At 39.4% G+C, this 23518-nt stretch overlaps 1 protein-coding gene across 1 annotated transcript in view; it reads right to left on the reverse strand.

The window, feature by feature from the left end:
* The window catches only part of LOC122563310 (AT-rich interactive domain-containing protein 2-like), a 265104-nt gene extending 256666 nt beyond the window's left edge, over positions 1 to 8438 (reverse strand). The window contains exons 1-2 of the mRNA XM_043717025.2: positions 8162 to 8438; positions 7252 to 7345 (exon numbers count right to left, since the gene is read on the reverse strand). Of these exons, the coding sequence (XP_043572960.2) occupies positions 7252 to 7345; positions 8162 to 8247 (180 nt within the window). The 5' untranslated portion in view covers positions 8248 to 8438. The remainder of the gene's footprint in view (positions 1 to 7251; positions 7346 to 8161) is intronic.
* Between the last annotated feature and the right edge of the window lie 15080 nt (positions 8439 to 23518).

Genomic DNA, 23518 nt, shown 5'->3' on the forward strand with positions numbered 1-23518 from the left:
TGGAATTGGATTTGTCATCAAGAATGGACTTGAAAACCAACTCTTAAAGCTCCCTATTAGCATCAATGATTATCTCATGATGCTTCTTCTATAGTTTGCCAAGAACCAGCAAGCAACAGTCATGAGTGCCAATGCTCAAACCCTTGATGCCAGAGATGAGGCAAAAGGCTGCTCCACCCTGTACACATACTCACCAACATTCCTAACAAAAATACAACTGTTGGAAAGGAACCAGTTAATGTCTTCACTTAAGCATCTTGAAGAACTACTTCCAGCCTCAACACGACTCAAATCCTTTACCAATCTGTCCCAGGTCAGGTTCTGATCCATCCCTCCATTAACATTAATGGAGAAATTCCCCCATTTTCCTTAACTGGAAAGCTTTCTCTCAACTAAAGCTGACACTGACGCAAAGATTAAACATCAATCTGCAAGTACCACTTTCAGATGCCTAAAGATGAGTCTTTGATAATCATGACATCCATGCTGATCCCAAGATCCTGATGTATAAAGCAATCACCCTTCTGAATTACTCTGAAATTTGCACTACCTACAGACCCCATCTCAGGGCCCTTGAGAAGTACCACCAATTCTGTTTGAGATGGATTCTCTGCAACAGCTGGTCAGACATGAGGATTAGCATCAATGTACTTGAAGCAGCCAACAGCACCAACTTCAAGGCCATGATCATCCAAAACTCTCTCTGCTGGGTCGGTCATCTGCTTTGAGTGCCTGAGTTCCAATTGTTGAAGTCAGTCACCTTTGTCCAGCATAACAAAGGCACTCAATGAATAAAGACAAATGAAGTGTTTCAAAGACTCCTGAAGCCTTCCCTCAAAAAACATTGTTGTTGATGCATGTTCAGTAGTGGTCAGTCCTAAGGCCCTTCCTATTTGTCGTGAATGTCAATAATTTAGAATTAAAGTGGGGGATATGATCAAGAGGTTTGTGGAAGACAAATTGGTAGGATGGTAATTGGTGAGAAGGGGAATTGTAATCTGCAAGTGGATACCAACAGACTGGTCAGATATGCAGAGCGAGAGCAAATGGAGTTATAAACCATAAGACATAGGAGCAGAAATTTGGCCATTCAGCTCATTGAGTCTGCTCCTCCATTTAATCATGACTGATAGGTATTTCAAATGCGTTTTCCCACTTTTCCCCATAGCCTTTAAATCCCTTAGCAATCAAGAACTTATCTATCTCCATTTTAAATATACTCAACGACCTGGCTTCCACAGCCTTCTACGGGAAATGATTCCCACAGATTCACCATTCTCTACCTTCAGAAGTTTCTCCATTCTAAAGGGACTTCTCTTTACTCTAAGGCTGTGCCCTTGGGCTCTCTTCTCTCCTGCCAAGGGAAACATTTTCCCAAAGTCCACTCCGTTCAGTAATTTGTAAGTTTCAATCAGGTCACCCCCCCCCCCATTCTTCTAAACTCGATCGAGCATAGTCCCAGAGTCATATATGTACAGCATGGAAAAAGACCCTGCGGTCCAACCCGTACATGCCGACCAGATATCCCAACCCAATCTAGTCCCACCTGCCAGCACCCGGCCCATATCCCTCCAAACCTTTCTTATTCATATACCCATCCAAATGCCTCTTAAATGTTGCAGTTGTACCAGCCTCCATCACATCCTCTGGCAGCTCATTCCATACATGTACCACCCTCTGCGTGAAAAAGCTGCCCCTTAGGTCTCTTATGTCTTTCCCCTCTCACCCTAAACCTATGCCCTCTAGTTCTGGACTCCCCGACCCCAGTGAAAAGACTTTGTCTATTTATCCCATCCATGCCCCTCAATTTTGTTAACCTCTAATAGGTCACCCCTCAGCCTCCGACGCTCCAGGGAAAACAGCCCCAGTCAGTTCAGCCTCTCCCTGTAGCTCAGATCCTCCAACCCTGGCAACATCCTTGTAAATCTTTTCTGAACCCTTTCAAGTTTCACAACATCTTTTCGATAGGAAGGAGACCAGAATTGCATGCAATAGTCCAACAGTGGCCTAACCAATGTCCTGTACAGCCGCGACATGACCTCCCAAATCCTGTACTCAATACTCTGACCAATAAAGGAAAGCATACCAAACACCTTCTTCACTATCCTATCTACCTGCAACTCCACTTTCAAGGAGCTATGTACCTGCACTCCAAGGTCTCTTTGTTCAGCAACACTCCCTAGGACCTTACCATTAAGTGTATAAGTCCTGTTAAGATTTGCTTTCCCAAAATGCAGCAGCTCGCATTTATCTGAATTAAACTACATCTGCCACTTCTTAGCCCATTGGCCCATCTGGTCCAGATCCTGTTGTAATCGGACATAACCCTCTTCGCTGTCCACTGCACCTCCAATTTTGGTGTCATCTGCAAACTAACTAACTGTACCTCCTATGTTAAATCCTCATATGTTTAGAATTCAATCTAGAAATCACAGGGATATTGGTGCACATACACACAGATCCCTGTAGGTAGAAAAGACAATTTGGCTGGAGAGAACTTGACTGAGTAAAGAACTGGAATACTGCAGTGTTCTAGTTACCATATTATAGAAAGGATGTGATTGCACTAAAAAGGTTGCAGAGGAGATTTACCAGGATTCAATCTAGGCTGCAGGGTCTGAGCTATTAGGAAAAACTGGAGAAGCTGGGGCTGTTTTGGTTTGAGCAGTGATGGCCTGAGTGGATTGGATTAAGGTCATGAGGGGTGGGTAGAAAAAGAATTCTTCCATTAGCAAAGCTGTCATTTACCAGGGACACAGCTTTCTAATGCTTGTCTTAAACTTAAGAGGAGAATTGATGGGAAAGGTTTAATAGTAATAAAAAAGGTTGACTGTTTTTTGAGAGAGATGATAGCAAATTAAAAGGAGAGAAGGATAGCAAGTGAAAAGAGAACAAATAATAATCGGCGAAGATTGGGATGAGGGGTGGAAGTTGAGCAGTTATCAAATTAATGGGTATAGAATGAAGGGAACAAGTGATCACACTTATGAGTAAGATGAACTTTGAGGTGACAAAGAGAGAAACTACAGAAAGATAATTTAAAAATATGGCAGTGAAAGCCTTAGAAAACCTTTTGTCTGCTGACTTAAAGTGGAGGAAACGGAAAGAGTTGGCCTTCATTTAGCAACAAAGTAGCTCACAAATTCTTCCCACTTCTTAGAGATTGTGAACATAGGAAGCAGGGATAGGGATTTAGGATGCTGTACAGTGGAGATGTCAGGGAAACTTTTGTATTCCTGAATGATCTAGGATTAGATGAGTTGTTTTGACAGAAGATCAAACAACAGTTTCCGTGGTCCAGCCAGATCTGAGAATGAATTGTCAACTGTACAGACAATGCTTTGACTTAATGGATTAGAGAGAGATAGCAATGCTTTTAATGGAGACTATGACATCAAGCATGGAGGTGAAGATGTGAACGATCAAGTCAGCAACTGCAGAAATAAAACTGAAGTGCACATGTAACTGACTTGCAGGCAGATTAGCTATAGTCAGGAGGGGGGTGGAAAGCAAAAAAAAAATTAGTGGGACTGGGGTGACGAGCCTTGGAAAGAGGAAGCAGTTAGAGATTGATACCCAAAGCTCAGATGTCCTTACCAGTGATGGCACAATCAGATTTGCAATCACAAGATACTAAGGCCAAAGGAGTGGTCATAGAGAGATTAAGGAGCAATAGGAAGACTGAACCTGGAAAATTAAAAGGCTGAAGTATTGAGATGGAATTAAAATCACAAAGGATAAGTAATCTCTTGAATCTGCTGCACTCAAATAATCTACAAGCCAATGTGGAACAAAGTCAAACATTTTTGACAAGTTTCAATACGAAACACAGCACGAATGATCCACATGGAATGTCACCATCTCAAAACAATTAGTAAAAGTTGTTGTCAAGTTGTCTTGCCCAGTAACCTGACTGGTAAGTTTATCTAGGAGAATAATGAACATTAGAGGCCACACTCAGCCTTGGGCTACCTTGGGAGAGAGTGAGGACTGCAGATTCTGGGCAGTCAGAGTCGAAAAGCGTGGCACTGGAAAACACAGTTGAGGCAACATCCAAGGAGCAGGAGAGTTGACATTTCGGGCATTAGCCCTTCATCAGGGATCTCCTGCTCCTTGGATGTTGCCTCACTTGCTGTGCTTTTCCAGCACCATAATTTTTGTCTTGTGCGAGCTTAGCTGATGAGAACACAGTGGATCACAACTGATGGGATGAGGAACAAAAATCAGATGTTCCACATCTGATTACAGCATAGCTGCATTACTGGGAAATATGCCTGTGCAGACAGCAAAAGAGGACAAAGTTAGACCTAGACCCATTTTTCATGCACTCTCAATGCAGATTGCCCTTAAAAAGTAGCTAGTAAGGTAAACTGACTGAGGGCTGCCAATATCTAAGCCACCATGACAGAGAGCCAGTAAGCATCGTCTGGCAACAGAAGAGGGAATAATTTTTCAAAATGCTCTCAAATGTACAGAAATTTTAAATGAGAGCTTGGATGTTCCTACATGCATTTAGAAATTTAAACTGGGAATGTGAACAAAGGCAATTGGAAAGTTGCCCAAAAAAGGGCATTTTCTTTCCTTGAATTGAAAAACAGGTTGATGATAGCCAACCCAACAGGGCCCCACATTAATACAGTTAACACATTGCTTCTACCCAATCGTGATCATGTATTCTTACCTTCATACCAATAAAAATACAACAGTTAGTCAATTCTGTACCACCACCATAAAATTGAATTGAACTCTCATTTCCCATTTAGATATGCACTATGGAACAGGCCAAAAATGACAAAATAAATCTAAAATGACCAAAACAGGCTGTCAAAACAATGGAACAAAATGGAGTACAGGAAAAGCTTCCAGAAAATGCACAAGTTGTATACTTTATGGCGACTGACTGGCCAATCTAATTCAGTCTAATATATAGCTCCAGATTGACATACAAATTTAGCATTTCAAATCATATTCCAGTTATTAATAGCTTTGCCTACCAAAAAAAACCATATATAAAATCAAGCATTTCCTTTGAAAGGTACTTTTTGTCCAGTTTGAATATGTTGCTTCTGCTCCATCTATGTAGATGCATTAATAATGTGTTGGCACCATTGCCTCTGAAGTTTCCCAAGGATATGTCCTAGACCTACAACATTCTCCACATTAAAATGACCCCAAGACATGAGGACAGGCTGATGACACTCAGTTCTTCCTCACCATTAATTCTCTTGATTCAGCCAACATCCAGCCTGTGCTGTCAACTGATTTGCCCAACATCCAATTGTGGATAAGCAGCAATTTCCTCCAATTAAATATCATAAAGACAAAAGCCATTGACTTCAGACCACCACAAACTCAATTCTTTCACGAGATTTCAACCCCATCAACAATCGCAGGCTAAAGTATTTGCAATCTTAGCATCCTATGCCTTGTCTACCTTCTCTACCTTCTCTACTCAGCCCATCTTCTACTGAAAAAAACCGTACCCTTACTTTAATGTGCTGTTCATGCTTTTAGTTAAGACCCCAAACTTCTTACTCTTAAGATTTGCATTAAAAGTTACTATATTCTTTACCCAATATCCCTCATGTGACTGCCCAAATTCATTAAGGGACTATGTTAAAGGCATTACATAAATGCAAGTTACTATTATTGATTATCTCTAGACTCAACTATTTCAATGCTCCCGTGCCCTCTACCTGACATAAATTTGGGCTCAACAAAAATTTTGCAGGACAAAACACGACGTGCATTAAACCCCACTTATTCAACATGTTCATGCCTGTTGACCCACATCCTCAAATTTAAAGTTCTTTCCTTTGCACTAAAATCCCTCAATACATCTTATCTCTTAAAGACCTTAAATCCTTCATTAACTTACTGTACAATATTATAGCAAATTCAAGACAATAAAATAATCTCATACATGGAAGCTACAATTGCAGCTATCATTACAACTGATGTAAAAGCAGCTGCAAGCTAAGAAAAGTAATTTTAGTTTGTTCAAGTGAATGCTAAATTATCACCTCAGCCAATTAAATCATTAAATTTCCCCTTTTCAGAATACATTCCTTTCTCCCACCACCCACCCCCCTCCATCCCCAAGTTTGATGTAAGATTTTGTTTGGGGGGTGGGGGGGGAAGGAGTGAAGTAACTCAATTTTATGATAACTTGAGTTTCAAACAGACTACATTTTCGATGCCCCTATGCCATAGTATGTAGGGGAAAATACAGATAATCTGTTCATTTCAACAAACAATATGAAAAACATTATGTTATCCAATTTTCAGTAGTCCAAACATTTAACATACAAGCTATAAAATTTACTAATCAAACTCTAAAGTTCAGAGAAAATTCCGTTTAACAGTCTCAAATGCTTTTTGCAGATTCTGATTTCAATTTATGTTGATTGAGGCCTCCACAAGGCCTAGCTGGGCTTGAAGCCTAACAACCCTTTTTTTTATTAAACAAATACCCGCAATCTATACCCTTTAAGAACAGTTCAACTACAGCAGACGGTTGGATTGTAGACTCTTAACGATCGTCACTGCACTGCTGTACGTCTCGCTCACATTATTGATGTTACAGAGTCGCTAATTTTCAGTTTCATTCACTCGCTCCCTCACTCTACACTGGGAGACACAGGCCTTAAAGGGCTCACACGAGCCGTTCCGTTTCGCAAAAAGGATAATCTCTTAAACAATCATATGAAATACCTTCAAAAAACCCCCAACCGCTGGGTTTCCTTAAGGTAATGTTTAGCAATCTTATTTTTAATTTTTGTTTAACATATTTTGTATGGATTACGTCAAATTCATTGAAACCTAATTGGAAACCAGACTTTAAAATAACTATTCATAACTAAGTTTTATTTTCCATATATTTAGATAACTATATAGAAAGACTAATTATTAAGGATCTACAAGTTTGTTAAACTGAAAATATTAGCTAAATGCGAGTCCCCTTCTCCAGCCATATATGCAAGTCCCCATCTGCAGCCGTTTGAGACCCACAGGTTCCCAAATTGAGTTTGTCAACAGTGGAAATGGTTTCTAAAAACAAATTTAAGCAACTCATACCAACTAATATTTTATCTGCCTTAAAGCAAATAAAAATAGTGCCAACAGTAAATAAAGCGTACACATGAAACGTGTTCAAAAAGGGTTAAATCTCAATTAATGGGACATCAACTATAGCCCTTTATTTAGAAACTGCATCATTATCTAACATTTTTATTATTGTATAATTGTTACCTTGGCGAATCCCCCGAGTGAGGTGACTCTGCTGTATAAAGCACTCAAATCCAACTCTCTCCCTCCGATTATTGGGATCTTTCTAAAGGATGTCCTAAAAACATTAAAAATAAGTCTCAGCTCCACATTTTTAAAAGGTAATTTTAAGTAATTGTTAAAAAGGGCACTTGCACCTTAAAACACAAAGGAATGCCCCACTGAAAGTTTGGGAAAATGTGTTATAAGATGTTTTATTTATTGTTGCAAATATTGAATGATATATTCTCCAAGCTAATTAATGCTGGTGTTAAATTTACTCACCCCCAAAATGATAATTTTAAGTCGCTCTGAATTCAAGGTGAAACAACTGAAATGATTTTAAAAATCGAGATAAAGTGGAAGAGTATTTTTAAAGTTCTACTTTCTTCCCACACATTGCGATGGATAAGCCCCCTCCCTACTCAACCTGACAGATAATTACAGCAACTGAGCAATAGAATGCAAGAATAATGCAATTCCAATTATGTTTTGTAAAAAAAAAATGTGAAGATGAAAATTAGACAAAAATACTTTTTTGCCAAGAATTACTGCTGGCACATGGTGGTAAAAGACGACGAGAAAGGCAGCCAGTTAATGTTCAAGCCCCTCTGCTGCTCAAGTTCCTTTCGTTATTTATACAAAAACTTTTTCAAAGTGAACATATTTCATCCTTCACAATAAATTAATTCTCGGCGCCTGTCGCCTTTGCTCACTGTTCTGGTAACCGAGTGACAAGAGAAAGCCTTTGAAGGCCCCTGAATAAAACCACCACACACCTTATCCTTTCCCTCCTACAACTGTTAAACGGTTAATTCGTGTCTGTATTCCACCCCCCACCCCCCTCCGCTGATTAAAAGTTGCATTTATTTTCTGCCGAAATTATTTTTTTTACCCTTTACTCCTGTGAAAGTGCCGCAGCTCATCCAGGAAACTCCTGCCAGTCCTCAAACCGCCGCTTTTACTCGGAGTTTTAGCCATAATAATCTTTCACAGGGAAAAAAAACTCCCCAAATAAATAAAAAAAAAGGTCAGGGAGAGCTCCCGAGATAAATCAATCCTTATTTTATAGATATAGATATATAATATAGATAGATATATATTCTCTCTCTACAGTCTCTTCTTTCCCATCTCCGGAGAGTCGGGCGCCGGAGCCCGAGCCATCGCCGGCCGCGACGGGAATTAAAGCGGAGCTTTGGGGGGGGGGAGGCAGCAGCAGCAGCAGCAGGAGGAGGAGGAGGAGGCTTCGCCGAGATCAAAGCCCCGGTACTCGCTCGGTGCCGCTCACTAGCCCGGGGAGGGTGTTATTTTTTTCCGCCGCTCTCCTATAACAATCCTGCCAGCCTGTGAGGGGGGAGGTGAGATTTTAATCTCCTCATCACCGTCTCTCGCCTGCTTTTTTTCTCTCAAAGGGCCGGGGGTTTTGGCATGAGTTCGGCTCGTTTCTCTCCATCGGCTCCGGTTCTTTTTTTTTTGTCAAATTTATAGATTTTTTTCCGAAAGAAAACGATTCGAATTTTAATTTTTTTCAAATTTTTTTTTTCTGTCTCTCTCCCTCTTCCCTCACAGACAATGAAAACCGAGCAGCCGAGCAATTACCCGCCAGAGGGGGGGTCCTGCAATTCCGCAAAACAGCCCGCCGCCATGGCTGCCCGGCCGTCGCAAGGCAGGCCGGGGATTGGAGTCCACGGCCCCGCGGCTAGGACGTTCAGGGGATAGGAGACGCTGGGGGATAGAAGACTACGACTCCCAGGGTACACCACGCCAACTGCACCTGATGCGCAGGCCGCCAGGGACGCCGTTAAAAACGAGAGCGCACGCGCTTAGACGCGCGTGGGCTGTTGGGGGATGTAGTCTGTAGGTCGCGGAGGCGAAGTTAAAGGAACGCAGAGTGGGTGCGCGAGCCTTCAGCGATATTGTAGTTTTCGTGTGTTTTGCGTCCTTATGGACAGATAGAAAGGGAGCAGCGTGGGGAACTACAAATACCGGCATGCAACACCTGCAGCTTGTTTATAGCCTCAAAATGGTGGTTTGCTGAGATGTTGTTGGAGCCTGTGTTCAGAAACTAATAATTTCACTGAGGAGTGTGTGGGTTTTTGATATAGTAGATATCCCACAGCATAACTAAAACATCGCATATTGTCCCGTTGGAAATGAGGTTCCTGCCATCTCCCTGAAAGTACAGGTAGAATAGAAGAGCTTGCTACTGCTGTTGGATATTTGAACGCTTACGACAGAATAAAGTGAGACTATTTTGAAGGTTGTCGATTACAGTTGGTTTATTACTTAAACTGTAATTTACATGGATGTAAGCTATTACGATCAATTCTGTTACTTTTGTGTATTTGTGCCCCCTTTTAATGTCTTTCTGTTTTTTATTGATTTTGTGTACATTATAAAAAGTTGGTTGAGCTGAGGAATCGCTTCTTTTTGTTTTCCGTTCATTTTACTATTACCTCGGATTCTTATGTATTTCGGTTCTGCTTATTTGGAGTTCTCAGCGTAACAGAGATTGAACAACAGTATTGTTAGACGCAAGTTAAAGGAGCAAAATCACTTGAGTTGGAGATCTTCCGCTTGCTTGTGCTAAACTTCAGTGTCGAATTTACCTAAAAGTGATTGTCAAGATGATATTGACCACCTAGTCATACATTTTACAGTACAAAAGGATGTTCGTTAGTTCAGTTAGCTGCACTGCTGATTTGTGAAGCTAACGGTGTGGATTCAAATCTTGCACCAACTGTGATGGACTCTCCTACTCATTTGAGGTGTGGTGACGTTCTGATTAATCCACCAACACGTTTCTCTCTAATGAGAGAGCAGTCTTGTAGTCCTCTGGCATTATGGCAACCTTAACTTTTTTATTACAGTACTACAGAAGTCTTTTGGCCTATTACCTTCATGCCCTCTTGCTGCAAAGACAATTTTACTAGTTCTATCACCATCTTTCCCTTTTCTCTGTAGCCCTATAATTTTTCTTTGCATATCTATCTAATTCCATCTTGAAGTTGAAGATTAAATCTGCCTCACCCATGCCAGAGGTGCATTTCCAATCTTACCATTCAACTTCAATATAAACTGAAACAGTTAATTTGGATCCACTGTTTGGATCCAAAAATTAATTTGGATCCCATAATTCTTACAGGCAGAAGATGTACTACTTTATACTTTCTTGTTTCAATTCTTGAAGACTGAAAAGATGTAATTGTACAATTGACTATTTGCATCTGTGTATCAGAATAAGAAACAAAACCATTTTACATGTTTCAGAGTTGTTGTAGAAAACATTAATTCCCCAAAATAAAATGTTGTGGCAATTCATCGGTCTCCTATTTATAGGCAAATTGGTTCCTTCTGGCTGATTTACATCATCCAGTTTTCATCAGTGATCAGATTGTAAATGTTGGCATCATTAATATGACTCTACAGAAAAGCTTAATGAAAAGATACCGATTACGAGTAATGTGAAAGTAAAGAACCTACAAAAGCATAATAAGAATTATGACCTGGTAATGCAATCATGTGGATTTGACTGCAGTATTGTAAGTTTAGGTTATGAACACGGAGGCAAATAACTTTTAAAAGTGCAGAAACAATGAAGAGCATACAGATATTCAGTGAAGATTTAAATCAAAATTTTTGCACTGGGTAAATGATTAAGGAAGGGATGTCAAGCAGATGAGTGGAATGCCTTGTATCTTGCTTTAACTGAAACATGCTTTAATTTAAAACCAAAAAAAGTCTTGAAATGTCCCTGGTTCGCTAGTGATTATTCTGCCTGTTAAAATGAAAAGTAATCTTGCTCAACAATGTTAAGGACACAAATTCAACATCCAAGCCACTGTAGTTCAGGAAGATGATTCACCCCCATCTCGTTAGGTAAATTCAGACAGGAAATGCTGGTTGGCCTTGTTGGTGAATTTTGGATGGGCCACTTCCTGAGCGTGAATTTTAAAGAAAATACTTGGCTCAGTAAGATCCAACATATTCTGATTTTATTTCATTTTAATTTAATGAATGCATGCACAAAAATGTTGTTGTGGATGAAAGTGTAATTCAGTTATCATTCACTGCCATTGAAGTAATTTATTTGCTTCAGTTCTATTCTTCCTGTTGCATCTTTTTGGAAACTCTACTGGTTTCAAGCTAATAGACCAATACTAATTGTGTCTTAGAATTTATTTTTAAAGGCTCTTTGAGAGAGATCCTATATAATGCAGAGCAAGAAAATACTATTCAATGAGTTAAGTAACTAATGTTTCTCAAGCATGTAATTATTATTCCATGAGAGTACTCGCTTAGTATGAGTTCAGTAGCAAGGTCATGTTGAAAATAACATTTAGCATTTGCATGATTTGTGATTTCCTTGGAAGAAACAGGTGACTTTGGACATATGGTTCTCAAAGCTCTGCACTCCTGGGGTATTCCTTGTGTCTTGTCTGCATCAGTAGATTAACTAATAGAGATCAGTTGCAAAATTACTCAACAGTTTGATTAGCATTGTGCCATGTAATTGCAGTGACAATAGAAGGCAAACAAGCTTCATTGATCACCCTGTGTTTTTATTTTTAAAATGGGAGATATTTACTCTGGACTCCGAGGGAGTGTTGAATCTAACAATTTATACAATAGATTCTGTTTAGAATGGATTTGACTGGTTTACCATACAGAACAAAGCAAGTGCACACCCTAAATTTATGCATATTGCTAAGTCCTTAAAATGCAACACATTTTTACTCTAACACCTGTTCCTTTGCGGAAGCATTAAGATGAGAAGACAGTGGGTCGTAAGTTATGCGAAGATCAATTTACATTTGAAAATAGATATGAAAGACTGGAATCCAAAATAATGAATACAGGGATCTGCTATGGGAAATTCATCAAACTTCACCGATGCTGAAAGTGATATCTGCCAAATCCAACAGTGTTTTTTTTGTATCTGAAAGGAGAATGTCCATGTATCAATAGTCTGTAATATAACATGCATAGATTATGACTGAGCTGATATAAACCTGTGAAAGATGTTTTGAATTAAAAAAAACTTTAAAAATTTTAAGTCAAAAATCCTTTCTGGGAGGAAATTTATGTACATTCACTTGCATTCTTGGCCTGATGAAGTCAGCAAGTATCTGTTGTATAAAATAATGTGTATTCAATTTAAAATAAAGACTATTTAGTTACACTAGTCACAACAGTGTGGGCTTGAGAAATAAAAACCTTGCATGTTATTTTCTGGCTATAATAGGACAAATGGAAGTGAAGTCAGTAATCTGCAGTCCTGGCTGACAAACAGGGATTGGAGTAGAATGCCACGGTCAACTATATCAAGAACCCAACATTTCAATGTGGAGTTTTTCAGTTTTTTTTCCACTATCAACTAAAATGTAATTCAAATGTTAAGAGTTGTTCAATACTGTGATGGGGTGGAAACCTCATTGGAGAAGTTCTGAAAGTTGGGAATAGATTTGGATGGCCTCAACATATTTAAGGACTTTGGAAAGAAAAGGAACATTTCAGATGGGGCAGTAGTTTGCTGAGCTAGACCGGTAAAGGATTTGTTGTTTTGAGAGTGATGATTTTGATAGATATAAAATTAAGAGGAACAGGAACTAATAAACCATTTATTATTTCAGCTAACTTGTGAGAGAGGCCCCCTTCGGTTAATGGCTGACCATGGGTTGCATCCTCGTTGTTCTTTCTGCTTCCCTGAAGCAATGTCCCTTGTGACTGAAGAGACTAATGCTGGAGTGACAGTCCCAGTCGCAGAGATCGCATCTGTATGTGGTCGTTGATCTGCTCGAGTTGCTGCATTCCTTCCTTGGTGTCTGCTGCAGCGCTCATCAGCTTCTTTTCCCCTGTTTTGAGGTGTTGGCTCAGGGTGCTTCTCCACCTCATGCGGCCAGCTGTAAGCCATTCCAGGGACTCGGTAATGATATCAAGCACCTTCATGCAGACGTCCTTGTAGCGCACCCAGTGGGTCTCTTCCCGGATGCAAACTCTACATAGCAGATATCCTTTAGGATGAGGATGTGGCCCAGCCAGCGCAGTCTCCACTGACTGAGCAGAGTGTACATGCTGGGAAGGCCAGTGTGAGACAGGACTGCTGCGTTGGACACATTTTTTTGCTCAGATAAGGCAGATACTCCTCGAGTGGAAGCTATTCAGTCTTCTCTCCTGTCTGGCATATGTAGTCCGCATTTCACTGCCATACAGCAGTGTGCTTGGGATTTGTCCATACTTGAGTCGTGAGGCAAGCAAGAGTTGAGGCCGCATTCCTGATCCTCTTGTCGATTTCTAACATCAGCTAACTTAGAAGCTCAGAAACTAAGTTAATTGACCAGTTTAGTGGGAATAGAGTCTAGAGAGCAAGAGTTGAGGCACACTAAGTTCATTGAAGAAAGCCATAAGATTATTTGGGGGAGAAGCTGGGGAAAATATTAATTCAGTATGAGGGAAAAGGGAAGCCTTAGAGGATGTTAGGCCTGCACTGTATGCTAGGAAAAGGGAGGGAAGCAGAAGAGATTGCTTTTTTAAAGATTCTTCCAATTACATTAAAATTCCCAATTAAAATTAGCTCCAAACACTTAATTGCAACTGGAGATTCATATCTGCATTACTATAGATTAGACTTCTTACAATTGGGTGCAATGTCAAAGGAAATTTGTTGACATTGCATATTGATGCCTCTGCTAATATAGCTGTTGAGTAGTCAAAATGAATTGGACTGATGGGTAGAAGTGTATGTAACAGGAAGTTTTTAGGTTTGACCCTGCCTGCTGCTTTCTGGAATTAGTTTGGAAACAAGAACTCTATAATGGAAGGTGTATCCACCTGATGTTTCCCTTCTAAAAAGAATCATCTCGATGAGTTAAGGGTAAAACCTATTTGTATTTTCTAAGCAACTGTGCCTGCCAAGAAACCAAAGATGACCATGCTTAATTAGTGACTTGACCACCCAGAGGCATACAGCATGGAAACAGAACCTTTGGTCCAACCAGTCCACGCCAACCATGTTGCAAAACTAAACTAGTTCCACCTGCGTGTGCATGGTCCATATCCCTCCAAACCTTTCTATTCATTAATTTATTCAAATGTCTTTTAAATGTTGTTTCTGTAATGGCTATGACATCCCAGTGCCCATGTTTCCATACATGCTCTAAGTCCAGCCTTACCAAAAATACCTCTTGTATTGAAATAAATGCATTTTAATTCTTCAGTTATTTCATTCTCTGACTTGCTCTTAGCTGTCTTCTTTAATTAGCTTGCTCTTTTCTGATTCAGAACCGTCCTCACCTTTTTTTTTTTTCGTTTTACTGTGATTTAGGAACCTCCATCCCTCCTCCAAAAGTTTGTATTCTCCCAAATAAAACTAGCAAATCTCTCCACAAGGATATTTGCCCCTTTCCAGTTCAGGTGAAACCCCTCCTGTCTTGGAAGGGATCCCAGTGATCCAAGAAACCGATTCCCTGTAGATTGCATCACCTCTTAAGCCATTGACTTATCTCCCCTCTCATTTCAATCCTTCCCTCACTAGAACTTGGCACCAGAGGTAAACCAGAGATTACTACTTTTGATATTCTGTTTTTAACCTTCTACCTAATCTGTTATGCTCCGTAATAATGTCATTCTTATCAATGTGTACAACATCCGGCTTCTCACTTTCGCCTTTTCACAATATGCTTCAAACGTGTTGAGACATCTTTAATGTGCTAGAAAATCAGAATAACGTACTTCAGAAAATTTTACATCATATCCTTTTGCCTTCAAGAATAACTCTAAGCCAGAGAGTATTACTTCGCTTAAAAAAAAAAGTGAGCTTCTGCAGAGAAATACTACTTTTGTTTCCTCTTTTCCTCTCTGTTTTGGGTTATCTCAAGGGATAAACATGTATACTTTCATAATACTGACTGTGTGGGGTAACCAGTATTGCATCTTCATAAGTTTTGATGATAATAAATCAATAGTTCTGTATTTATTTGGCCTCCTTGGTAACTGGGAAATATTGTCTCTTATGGAAGCATGGATTAGAGGGAGTAGAGTAACAACGCACTTTGTCATTAAAACAGCAATGAAATTGAGCTGTTCTCTCCCTCCAGCCACACAGTTCTTTAAAGATATTTACACTGCTGCAATTTCTGACCTAGTGATAAACCCCAATTTTAATTGCTCCACCATTGATGACTATGCCATCAGCTACCCAGGTTCTAAGATCTGAATACCCTCTCTGTCTCTTGTACTGTTTTTCTCTCATAAAATGCTTCATAAAACCTTTTTTGACCAAACATTTTGCTATCTCCTCTAATTTTGTCTTGTGTCTGTGTCAAATGTTGTTTCATAACATTTCTTGATGCTTTATTATGTTAAAGGCACCATGTGAAATTGAGTTCTTATTATGTAGATATGGCCTTGTTGGAAATTGCTACTGGATTTTGTTCCACCCATCTTTCAGGCATCACATTTCAGGTTAATATGAACTGTGGTTGTATTTAATTTACTTGTTCATCCAAGGGAAATGTTTTAGTCCATGACATCATTACAGCTGGATTAAGTCAGGTGAGTTATGATCAGAATTCCAATAGCAACACCACTTGATTCCATTGAGATCCTACTGTCTACTGTTTTCCATTTGGGTCTGATGTCTTGTGGATTTCTGTAGAGCATTCTGCACAGAACATATTTTTCACACTTAAATCACCCTTGCAAATTCGGAGCACATTGAATTTCCCATCATTTATTTCAGGCTACTACTGTGGACCCTCAGTGAATTTAAACAGAAGTTCCGCCTAATCCCTAAGAAGCCTATTATAATCTGAGCATTTAGAGTTCAGTGGAACAGCAAGTTAGAAAAAGGAGTGGGGAAACGAAAAGTGACTTCTTGGATGGCTACAGCTAAAGACATTTGGCCCATCATGCCTATACTGCCTCTTTGCAAATGTATTCAATTAAGTTTCCCCACTCTCACAGCTCTCCTTTTCCCTCATCTAATTCCATTTTGAATGTTAGCATTGATTCTGATTCCACGTCTCTTTCAAACAGCTTACTTGTATCACAGCATCTCGATTTGCAAAAAAAAACTCCTCTGGTTCTTTTGCTAAAATTTGTGCCCTCTATTTGCTAACCTTCAGTCATGGAAACAGTTTCTCCTTATTTATTCTATGAAAACCGTTAATCATTTCAAACCCTCCATCAAATCTTTTCTTGGATTCCTACGCTGAGAACAACCCCATCCTTTTCAGTCTTCTAATCCGGATGTTACTATAATAAGTGTTTTCTGCGCCTTCAAAAAGAATTGACATTCTTTCTAAAGTATAATATCCTTGCTTTTGTTTTCTGTTCCTCAATTAATAAAGCCAAGGATACCATATGCTTATCATTTTTAATAGGTTCTCAATTTGTCATGCCTTAAAGATTTGTGTTCATAATCAAACAAGTCTTTCTGTTGCAGGATTCTTTTTAAAATTGCTCCATTGGTTCACATTGCTCTCTTCATTCTTCCAACCAAAATGTATTACTTCCCAGTTTGCAACTTTGATAGAATCAACAGATCAATTTTAAACTGCGTATGTGCTCCTGAAATCTATTAGTATATTTTTCATTCTTTACTATATTTCTGAATTTATACATTCGTAAACTTTATCATTATACTCTGCGTGTGAGGTTATAAACAGGAAAGGAGAAGTCATCCTGTTCTGAGTTTTCTATAGGCCTCCAAATTGTTCCAGGGATGTAGAGGAAAGGATAGCAAAGATGATTCTGGATAGGAATGAGAGTAACAGGGTAGTTGTTATGGGGCCTTTAACTTTCCAAATATTGACTGGAAGTACTATAGTTTGAGTACTTTAGATGGGTCAGTTTTTGTCCAATGTGTCCAGGATGGTTTCCTGACACAGTATGTAGATAGGCCAACAAGAGGTGAAACCACATTGGATTTGTACTGGATAATGAACCTGGCCAGGTGTTAGATTTGGAGGTAGGTGAGCACTTTGGTGATGATGACCATAATTTGGTTATGTTTACTTTAGTGATGAAAAGCGGTCAGTATATACAGCACGGCAAGAGTTATAGCTGAGGGAAAGGGAATTATGGTGAGATTAGGCAAGATTTAGGATTCATAGGATGGGGAAGGAAACTGCAGGGGATGGGCACAATTGAAATTTGGAGCTTGTTCAAGGAACAGCTACTGCGTGTCCTTGATGATAAGTTATATACCTGTCAGGAAGGGAGGAAGTGGTCAAGTGAGGGAGCTGTGGTTTACTAAGGAAGTTGAATCTCTTGTCAAGAGGAAGGCAGCGGCTTATGTTAGGATGAGACCCGAAGGTTCAGTTAGAGCACTTGAGAGTTACAAGCTAGCCAGGAAAGACCCAAAGAGAGAACTAAAAGGAGCTAGGAGGAGACATGAGAAGTCATTGGCAAATGGAATCAAGGAAAACCCTAAAGCTTTCTTTCGGAATAGAAGAATGCGTAGAGTAAGATTAGGGCCAATCAAGAACAGTAGTGGGAAGTTGTGCGTGGAGTCTGAAGAGATAGAAGTGCTAAATAAATATTTGTCATCTGTATTTACACTGGCGAAAACAACAATATTGTCAAGGAGAATAGAGATACAGGCTACTGGACTAGATGGGATTGAGGTTCACAAGGAGGTGGTGTTAGCAATTCTGAAAAGTATGAAAATAGATAAGTCCCCTGGGTCGAATGGGATTTATCCTAGGATTCTCTGGGAAGCCAGGGAGGAGTTTGCAGAGCCTTTGCGTATGATCTGTATATCATCATTGTCTACAGGAATAATACCAGAAGACTGGAAGATAGTAAATGTTGTCCCCTTGTTCAGGAAGGGGAGTAGGGACAATCTTGGCAATTGTAGACCAGTAAGCCTTACTTCAGTTGTGGGTAAAGTGTTGGAAAAGGTTATAAGAGGTAGGATTTATAAATCCTCTAGAAAGGAATAAGTTGATTAGGAATACTCAACACGGGTTTGTGAAGGGTAGTTCATGCCTCACAAACCTTGTTGAGTTCTTTTGAGAAAGTGACCAAACAGGTGGATGAGGGTAAAGTGTTGATGTGGTGTATATGGATTTCAGTAAGGCCTTTGATAAGGTTCCCCACAGTAGGCTATTGCACAAAATATGGAGGTATGGGATTGAGGGAGATGTAGCAGTTTGGATCAGAAATTGGTTGCCTGAAAGAAGACAGAGGGTGGTGGTTGATGGGAAATGTTCATCCTAGAGTTCAGTTACTAGTGGTGTACCGCAAGGATCTGTTTTGGGTCCACTGCTATTAGTCATTTTTATAAATGACCTGGATGAGGGCGTAGAAGGATGGGTTAGTAAATTTGCGGATGACATTAAGGTTGGACAGAGGACAGTGCCGAAGGATGTTGCAGGTTACAGATAAGCATAGATAAGCTGGGTTGAGAGGTGGCAAGTGGAATTTAATGTGGAAAGTGTGAGGTGATTCAGTTTTGGAAGGAGCAACAGGAACAAAAAGTACTGAGCTAATGGTAAGATTCTTGGCCGTGTGGATGAGCAGAGAGATCTCTGTTTTTATGTACGTAGATCCCTGAAAGTTTCCATCCAGGTTGATAGGGTTGTTAAAAAGGCAAACAGTGTGTTAGCTTTTATTGGTTGAGGGATTGAGTTTCAGAGCCATGATGTCATGTTGCAGCTGTGCAAAACTCTGGTGCGGTCAGTTGTACAGTTATGGTCACTGCATTATAGGATGGATGGAAGCTTTGGAAAGGGTTCAAGAGGCAATTTACCAGAAAGTTGCCGGGTCTGGAGGGAAGGTCTTATGAGGAAAGGCTGAGGAAATTGAGGCTGTTTTCATTAGAGAGAAGGTTGAGAGGTGACTTAATTGAGACATATAAGATAATCAGAATGTTAAATAGTATGGACAGTGAGAGTCTATTTCTTTGGATAGCAATGGCTAGCACGAAGAGACATAGCTTTAAATTGAGGGGTGATAGATATAGGACAGATGTCAGATATGGTTTCTTTCCTCAGTAGTAGGGGTGTGGAATGCCCTGCTTGAAACAGTAGTAGACTCACCAATTTTAAGAGCATTTAAATGGCCATTGGATAAACATATGGATGTAAATGGAATAGGATAGATTAGATGGGCTTCAGATTGGTTCCACAGGTCGGCGCAACATCGAGGGCTGAATGGCCTATACTGCACTGTAATGTTCCGTGTTTATATCAGGTCATTAGTAAGAATTGAAAAGCACTAATTCTTTCCTATCCCTTATGTTGTATCCATGCTGTCATTGTCTTTAATACGAGAGGCTTTAATTTTGCTAATGAGTTTATTATGTGCTACTTTGTCAGCTGCCTTTTAGGAGTTCCTGTGCACAGCATTAACTGCATTGCCCTCATCAAAGCTTTGGTTACATGATCAATTAATCTAATATCACAAATGGAATGACAATTTGCCTTTAACAAATCTGCGTTGACTTTTGTTTATTAGCCCGTACTTTTCAAAATGCAAATTAACTTTATCTGAGATTGTTGCCTCTGAGTTCCTCAACCATCGACAATAGACTGATTGGCCTATAGTTAATCCCTCTCCATTTCTTTAAAATAGGCCATAACATTTACAATCCTGCAGTTATCTGGTGTCCCTCCTACATCCAAGTAGGATTGAAATCTTGTGGCTACAGCTTCCCTAATTTTACCTCTTTCCTCAATTTAATAATTGACGATGCTTCTCACCAAACCAGGAGACTTTTCTACTCAGAAGACTGTCAACCCTTCAGATGCATCAAATTATTTTTTTATCCTGTGCAATATATTCTATCGCTTCCTGTGTTACTGTTATTTAAACAGCACTCCCTTCTGTGGTGAAAGCAACTGCAGTGTAGTTATCTATGCCTCTTGCTTCCCAAGGTCTTCTGTTTGGTTGATAAGACTGTAAGAATTAGGAATAGAACTAAGCTATTCTGTCCATCAAGCCTACTGCACCCTTCAATAAAATGATGGTTTATTGGACAGTATCCACTTTCCTGCTGTTACCCCATAACCCTTCATTCCCTGACTGATCAATAATCGATCAATCTCAGCCTTAAATATACACAAGGAATCTGCCCCCCCCAGCTCTCTCTGACAAGAAGTTCCAAAGACACTCAACCCTCTAAGAGAAGAAATTCTTCCTCATCTCAGTTTTAAATTGGTGTCCCTTAATTTTGAGACAAGGCCCTCTGGCCCTTGACTATCTCATGAGAGGGAAATATTTTCTCAGCATTTACACAGTGAAGCCCCTTAGGACTTCTGTATATTTCAATGAGATCACCTCTCATTCTTCTGAATTCAATGTGTAGAATCCAACTAGCAATTAAACTTTACTTGTAAGACAATCCCCTCACACCAGGGGATCATCCATGTGAACCTTCTCTGAATTGCTCCAATTAAATAATATCTTTTCTTCAATAAAGGGACTCAAACTGCTCACATTACTTTTAGATGTGGTCTCACCAGCACTATGTACAGTTGTAGTAAGACTTCCCTGTGCGTACACTCAAATCTATCCCACCTTATACTATTTATAAGTTTGCAAAATACTTTGCAGTTTTCTTTTTATGTTAATGACTAATCTTTTGTCATACTCCTTTTTTTTAGAACTCTTCTGTACTTTGTTATAAATCTTGCAAATGTCATGAATCTTTTCTGTCTTAACCTTTTTATCTTCAGTCATCCGAGAGCTTTAACTTTGGATGCTAATCTTTCCACCTTTTGGAAATATGCCAACTCTGTTTCTAGCCAACTATGCCTTTGCTGCCAAATCTCCCCCTGCAAACCTCTCTCCACAAAACACTTCCTGCCATGACCTATTTGTGCACTGTTGAAATATGTGCAAGAATGCTCAATTGTCAAAGATTTGTGAGGAAAGGTGAGGGCTTGGCAAAGGCCAATAGTAAATCAATTTCAGGCAAAAATTTGTAACAAGCATAATGTACTGTGTACTTCTTCATAAAGAACACTACTGGATAGTCTTACTATGGCAAATAATGCATGCATTTTGATATTGTGGAAGCTGGAAGACCTATTTAATATAACGGAAGTTATAAGGCTAGACTTTATTTTGTCTATATAAATTTAATTGGCAGGTCCTTGTGGAATGTCCAACTTTCAAAGGAGCAAGAGTAGAAGATATGGCTCATTGAACTTGTACTATTCAATACGATCATGAGTGACCTTGGCTCTCACATCCACTGTCCAGTTGAAATCCTGCATCCTTTGATTCCCAGAGAGCCTTAAACATATTCAATAATAGAACATCTGCCACTCTCTGGGATAGAGATTTCCAAAGATTCACAGTCCTTTCATTAAAGTAACTTCTCATCCTCTCAATCCTAAGCAGTTGGCTCCTTCTTCTAAGACTGTGTGCTAGTGTGTTAGATTCCACAATCAGTAGAAATAGTCTCTCAGTATCTAACATGTCAAGCCCTACAGAATTTTGTATGTCTCAGTGAGATCACCTTTAATTCTTCAAAACTCCAAAAAGTATAGACCCATTAATCAACTACTCATCAGTTATGTGTGTCTGTGCAGCAACATAAAAATCCCCATCCAATTCATACACAAAATAGCCCTTTCAAATTACCATCCATACACAACCACACAATAACATTTAAACAGCTATCACACTTAAACTAATCACTTGCATGTTACAATAAATAATATCGGGCTTGTCTTTTTACAAAGAAAATTTTCAAACTGTTTTTAGTTGTAGACTGTACTAATACCAGAACCAAGTTCTGATGTTAAATTCAACGGTATTTTGTTTTCTTTATTCTTTAAGATGTGAGCATCAGTGCTCAGTCCTTGAACTGAGTAACTCACTGGACCATTTTGGAGGACAGTTAGGAGTCAAACACATTGTGATGAGCCTCAAGTCACTTGTAGACAAGATGGTGGCAAGTTTCCTTCTCTGGTAATTTTGTAACCGAGCAGCAGGTAGGGTGACTATTGAAAGCTTGTAGATTGTCATAAAATTCCAACTGGTCCACTCATATTCTTCATGGAGGGTAATCTCTACTTGTTTGAGCTTTGCAATCTGGGAACTAGGAAGCCTCGGTTTAAGTCCCACCTGATCAAGAGATGCGTAATAACATCTCTGAGCAATTGATTAGAAAATATCCAACACCAACCCTGACAGATTGATTAGATAATATCTTGACTGTTAATGAGGCACAGACAATAAATACTGTATTAAACGACTTCCTACCTCCTGAGAACAAAAGTATTTGAAGAAGACTGCAAATCCAACATTGCCATCTCCATGTGAAATCATAGTGGCAAATACAAACAAACTCATCTCTCTGTATTCCACAAATTGTTACTCATACTTATTCAGGTTATGTAAAGCAATACTATTCTTCCCAAACAAAAGTTATACAAAGCATCTGCTTGTTCTTTACTTCAAAAGGGAGGTTAAGCTTTGCTTGTTCTAATCAGGAAGAACATATATAACTTGATCCTTTCATCTGCTATATGGTGCATGTGTCAAAGGGAAACTTATTTTAGTAACTAATCTCTTTGATCCTCATTGATTGTACATTGAACCAATGTGTCATGTTAAGTGGGTTTTCACTGTGTATCAGTAATGACCGTTTCATGTACATAAAAATGACCAGGTGATATAGCACTAAATTACCCCAGAGATTCTGTATTTCTTGCAGACTGAATCATTACCTTCTTCTGGACAGAACTTTATATCGGCAATGTAATCTTAGAATGAAAGTGGTAATCTGCACTGTCATAGCACAAAAACAACATTGTTGCTTTGATCAGACACACCTCATCTTCAAAAGAATTAAATGAGTACGACAAAATTATTTTAAAAATTCTTCTGTTTGAATTTTTGAAACATGTTTTTTGTTCTTGGGATGTGGGAATCCTGAGCTAGACCAGAATTTATTGCCTGCCCCTAACTGCCCTTGAGAAGATGGTGGTAAGCTGCTTTCTTCAAATCCGCAGGTCCTTATGAAGTGTCCGTACTATTGGGAGGTGGCTCTTTGGGTATTGTTGGAATGGTCTGATCTGGCATGTCATAGAGGTATACAGCACGGAAACAAACCCTTTGGTCCAACCTGTCCATGCCAAACATAATCCCAACTAAACTAGTCCCACCTGCCTGTTCCTGGCCCATATCTATCCAAACCTTTCTTTTTACGTAATTACCTAAATGTCTTCTAAACATTGTAACTGTGCTTCCTCAGGAAGTTCATTCCATATGCGAACCAACCTTTGTGTAAAAA

Source organism: Chiloscyllium plagiosum, unplaced genomic scaffold (genome assembly GCF_037043375.1).
Source record: "Chiloscyllium plagiosum isolate Xiang-an unplaced genomic scaffold, Cpla_swu_hap1 HiC_scaffold_26, whole genome shotgun sequence".
Lineage (NCBI taxonomy): Eukaryota > Metazoa > Chordata > Chondrichthyes > Orectolobiformes > Hemiscylliidae > Chiloscyllium > Chiloscyllium plagiosum.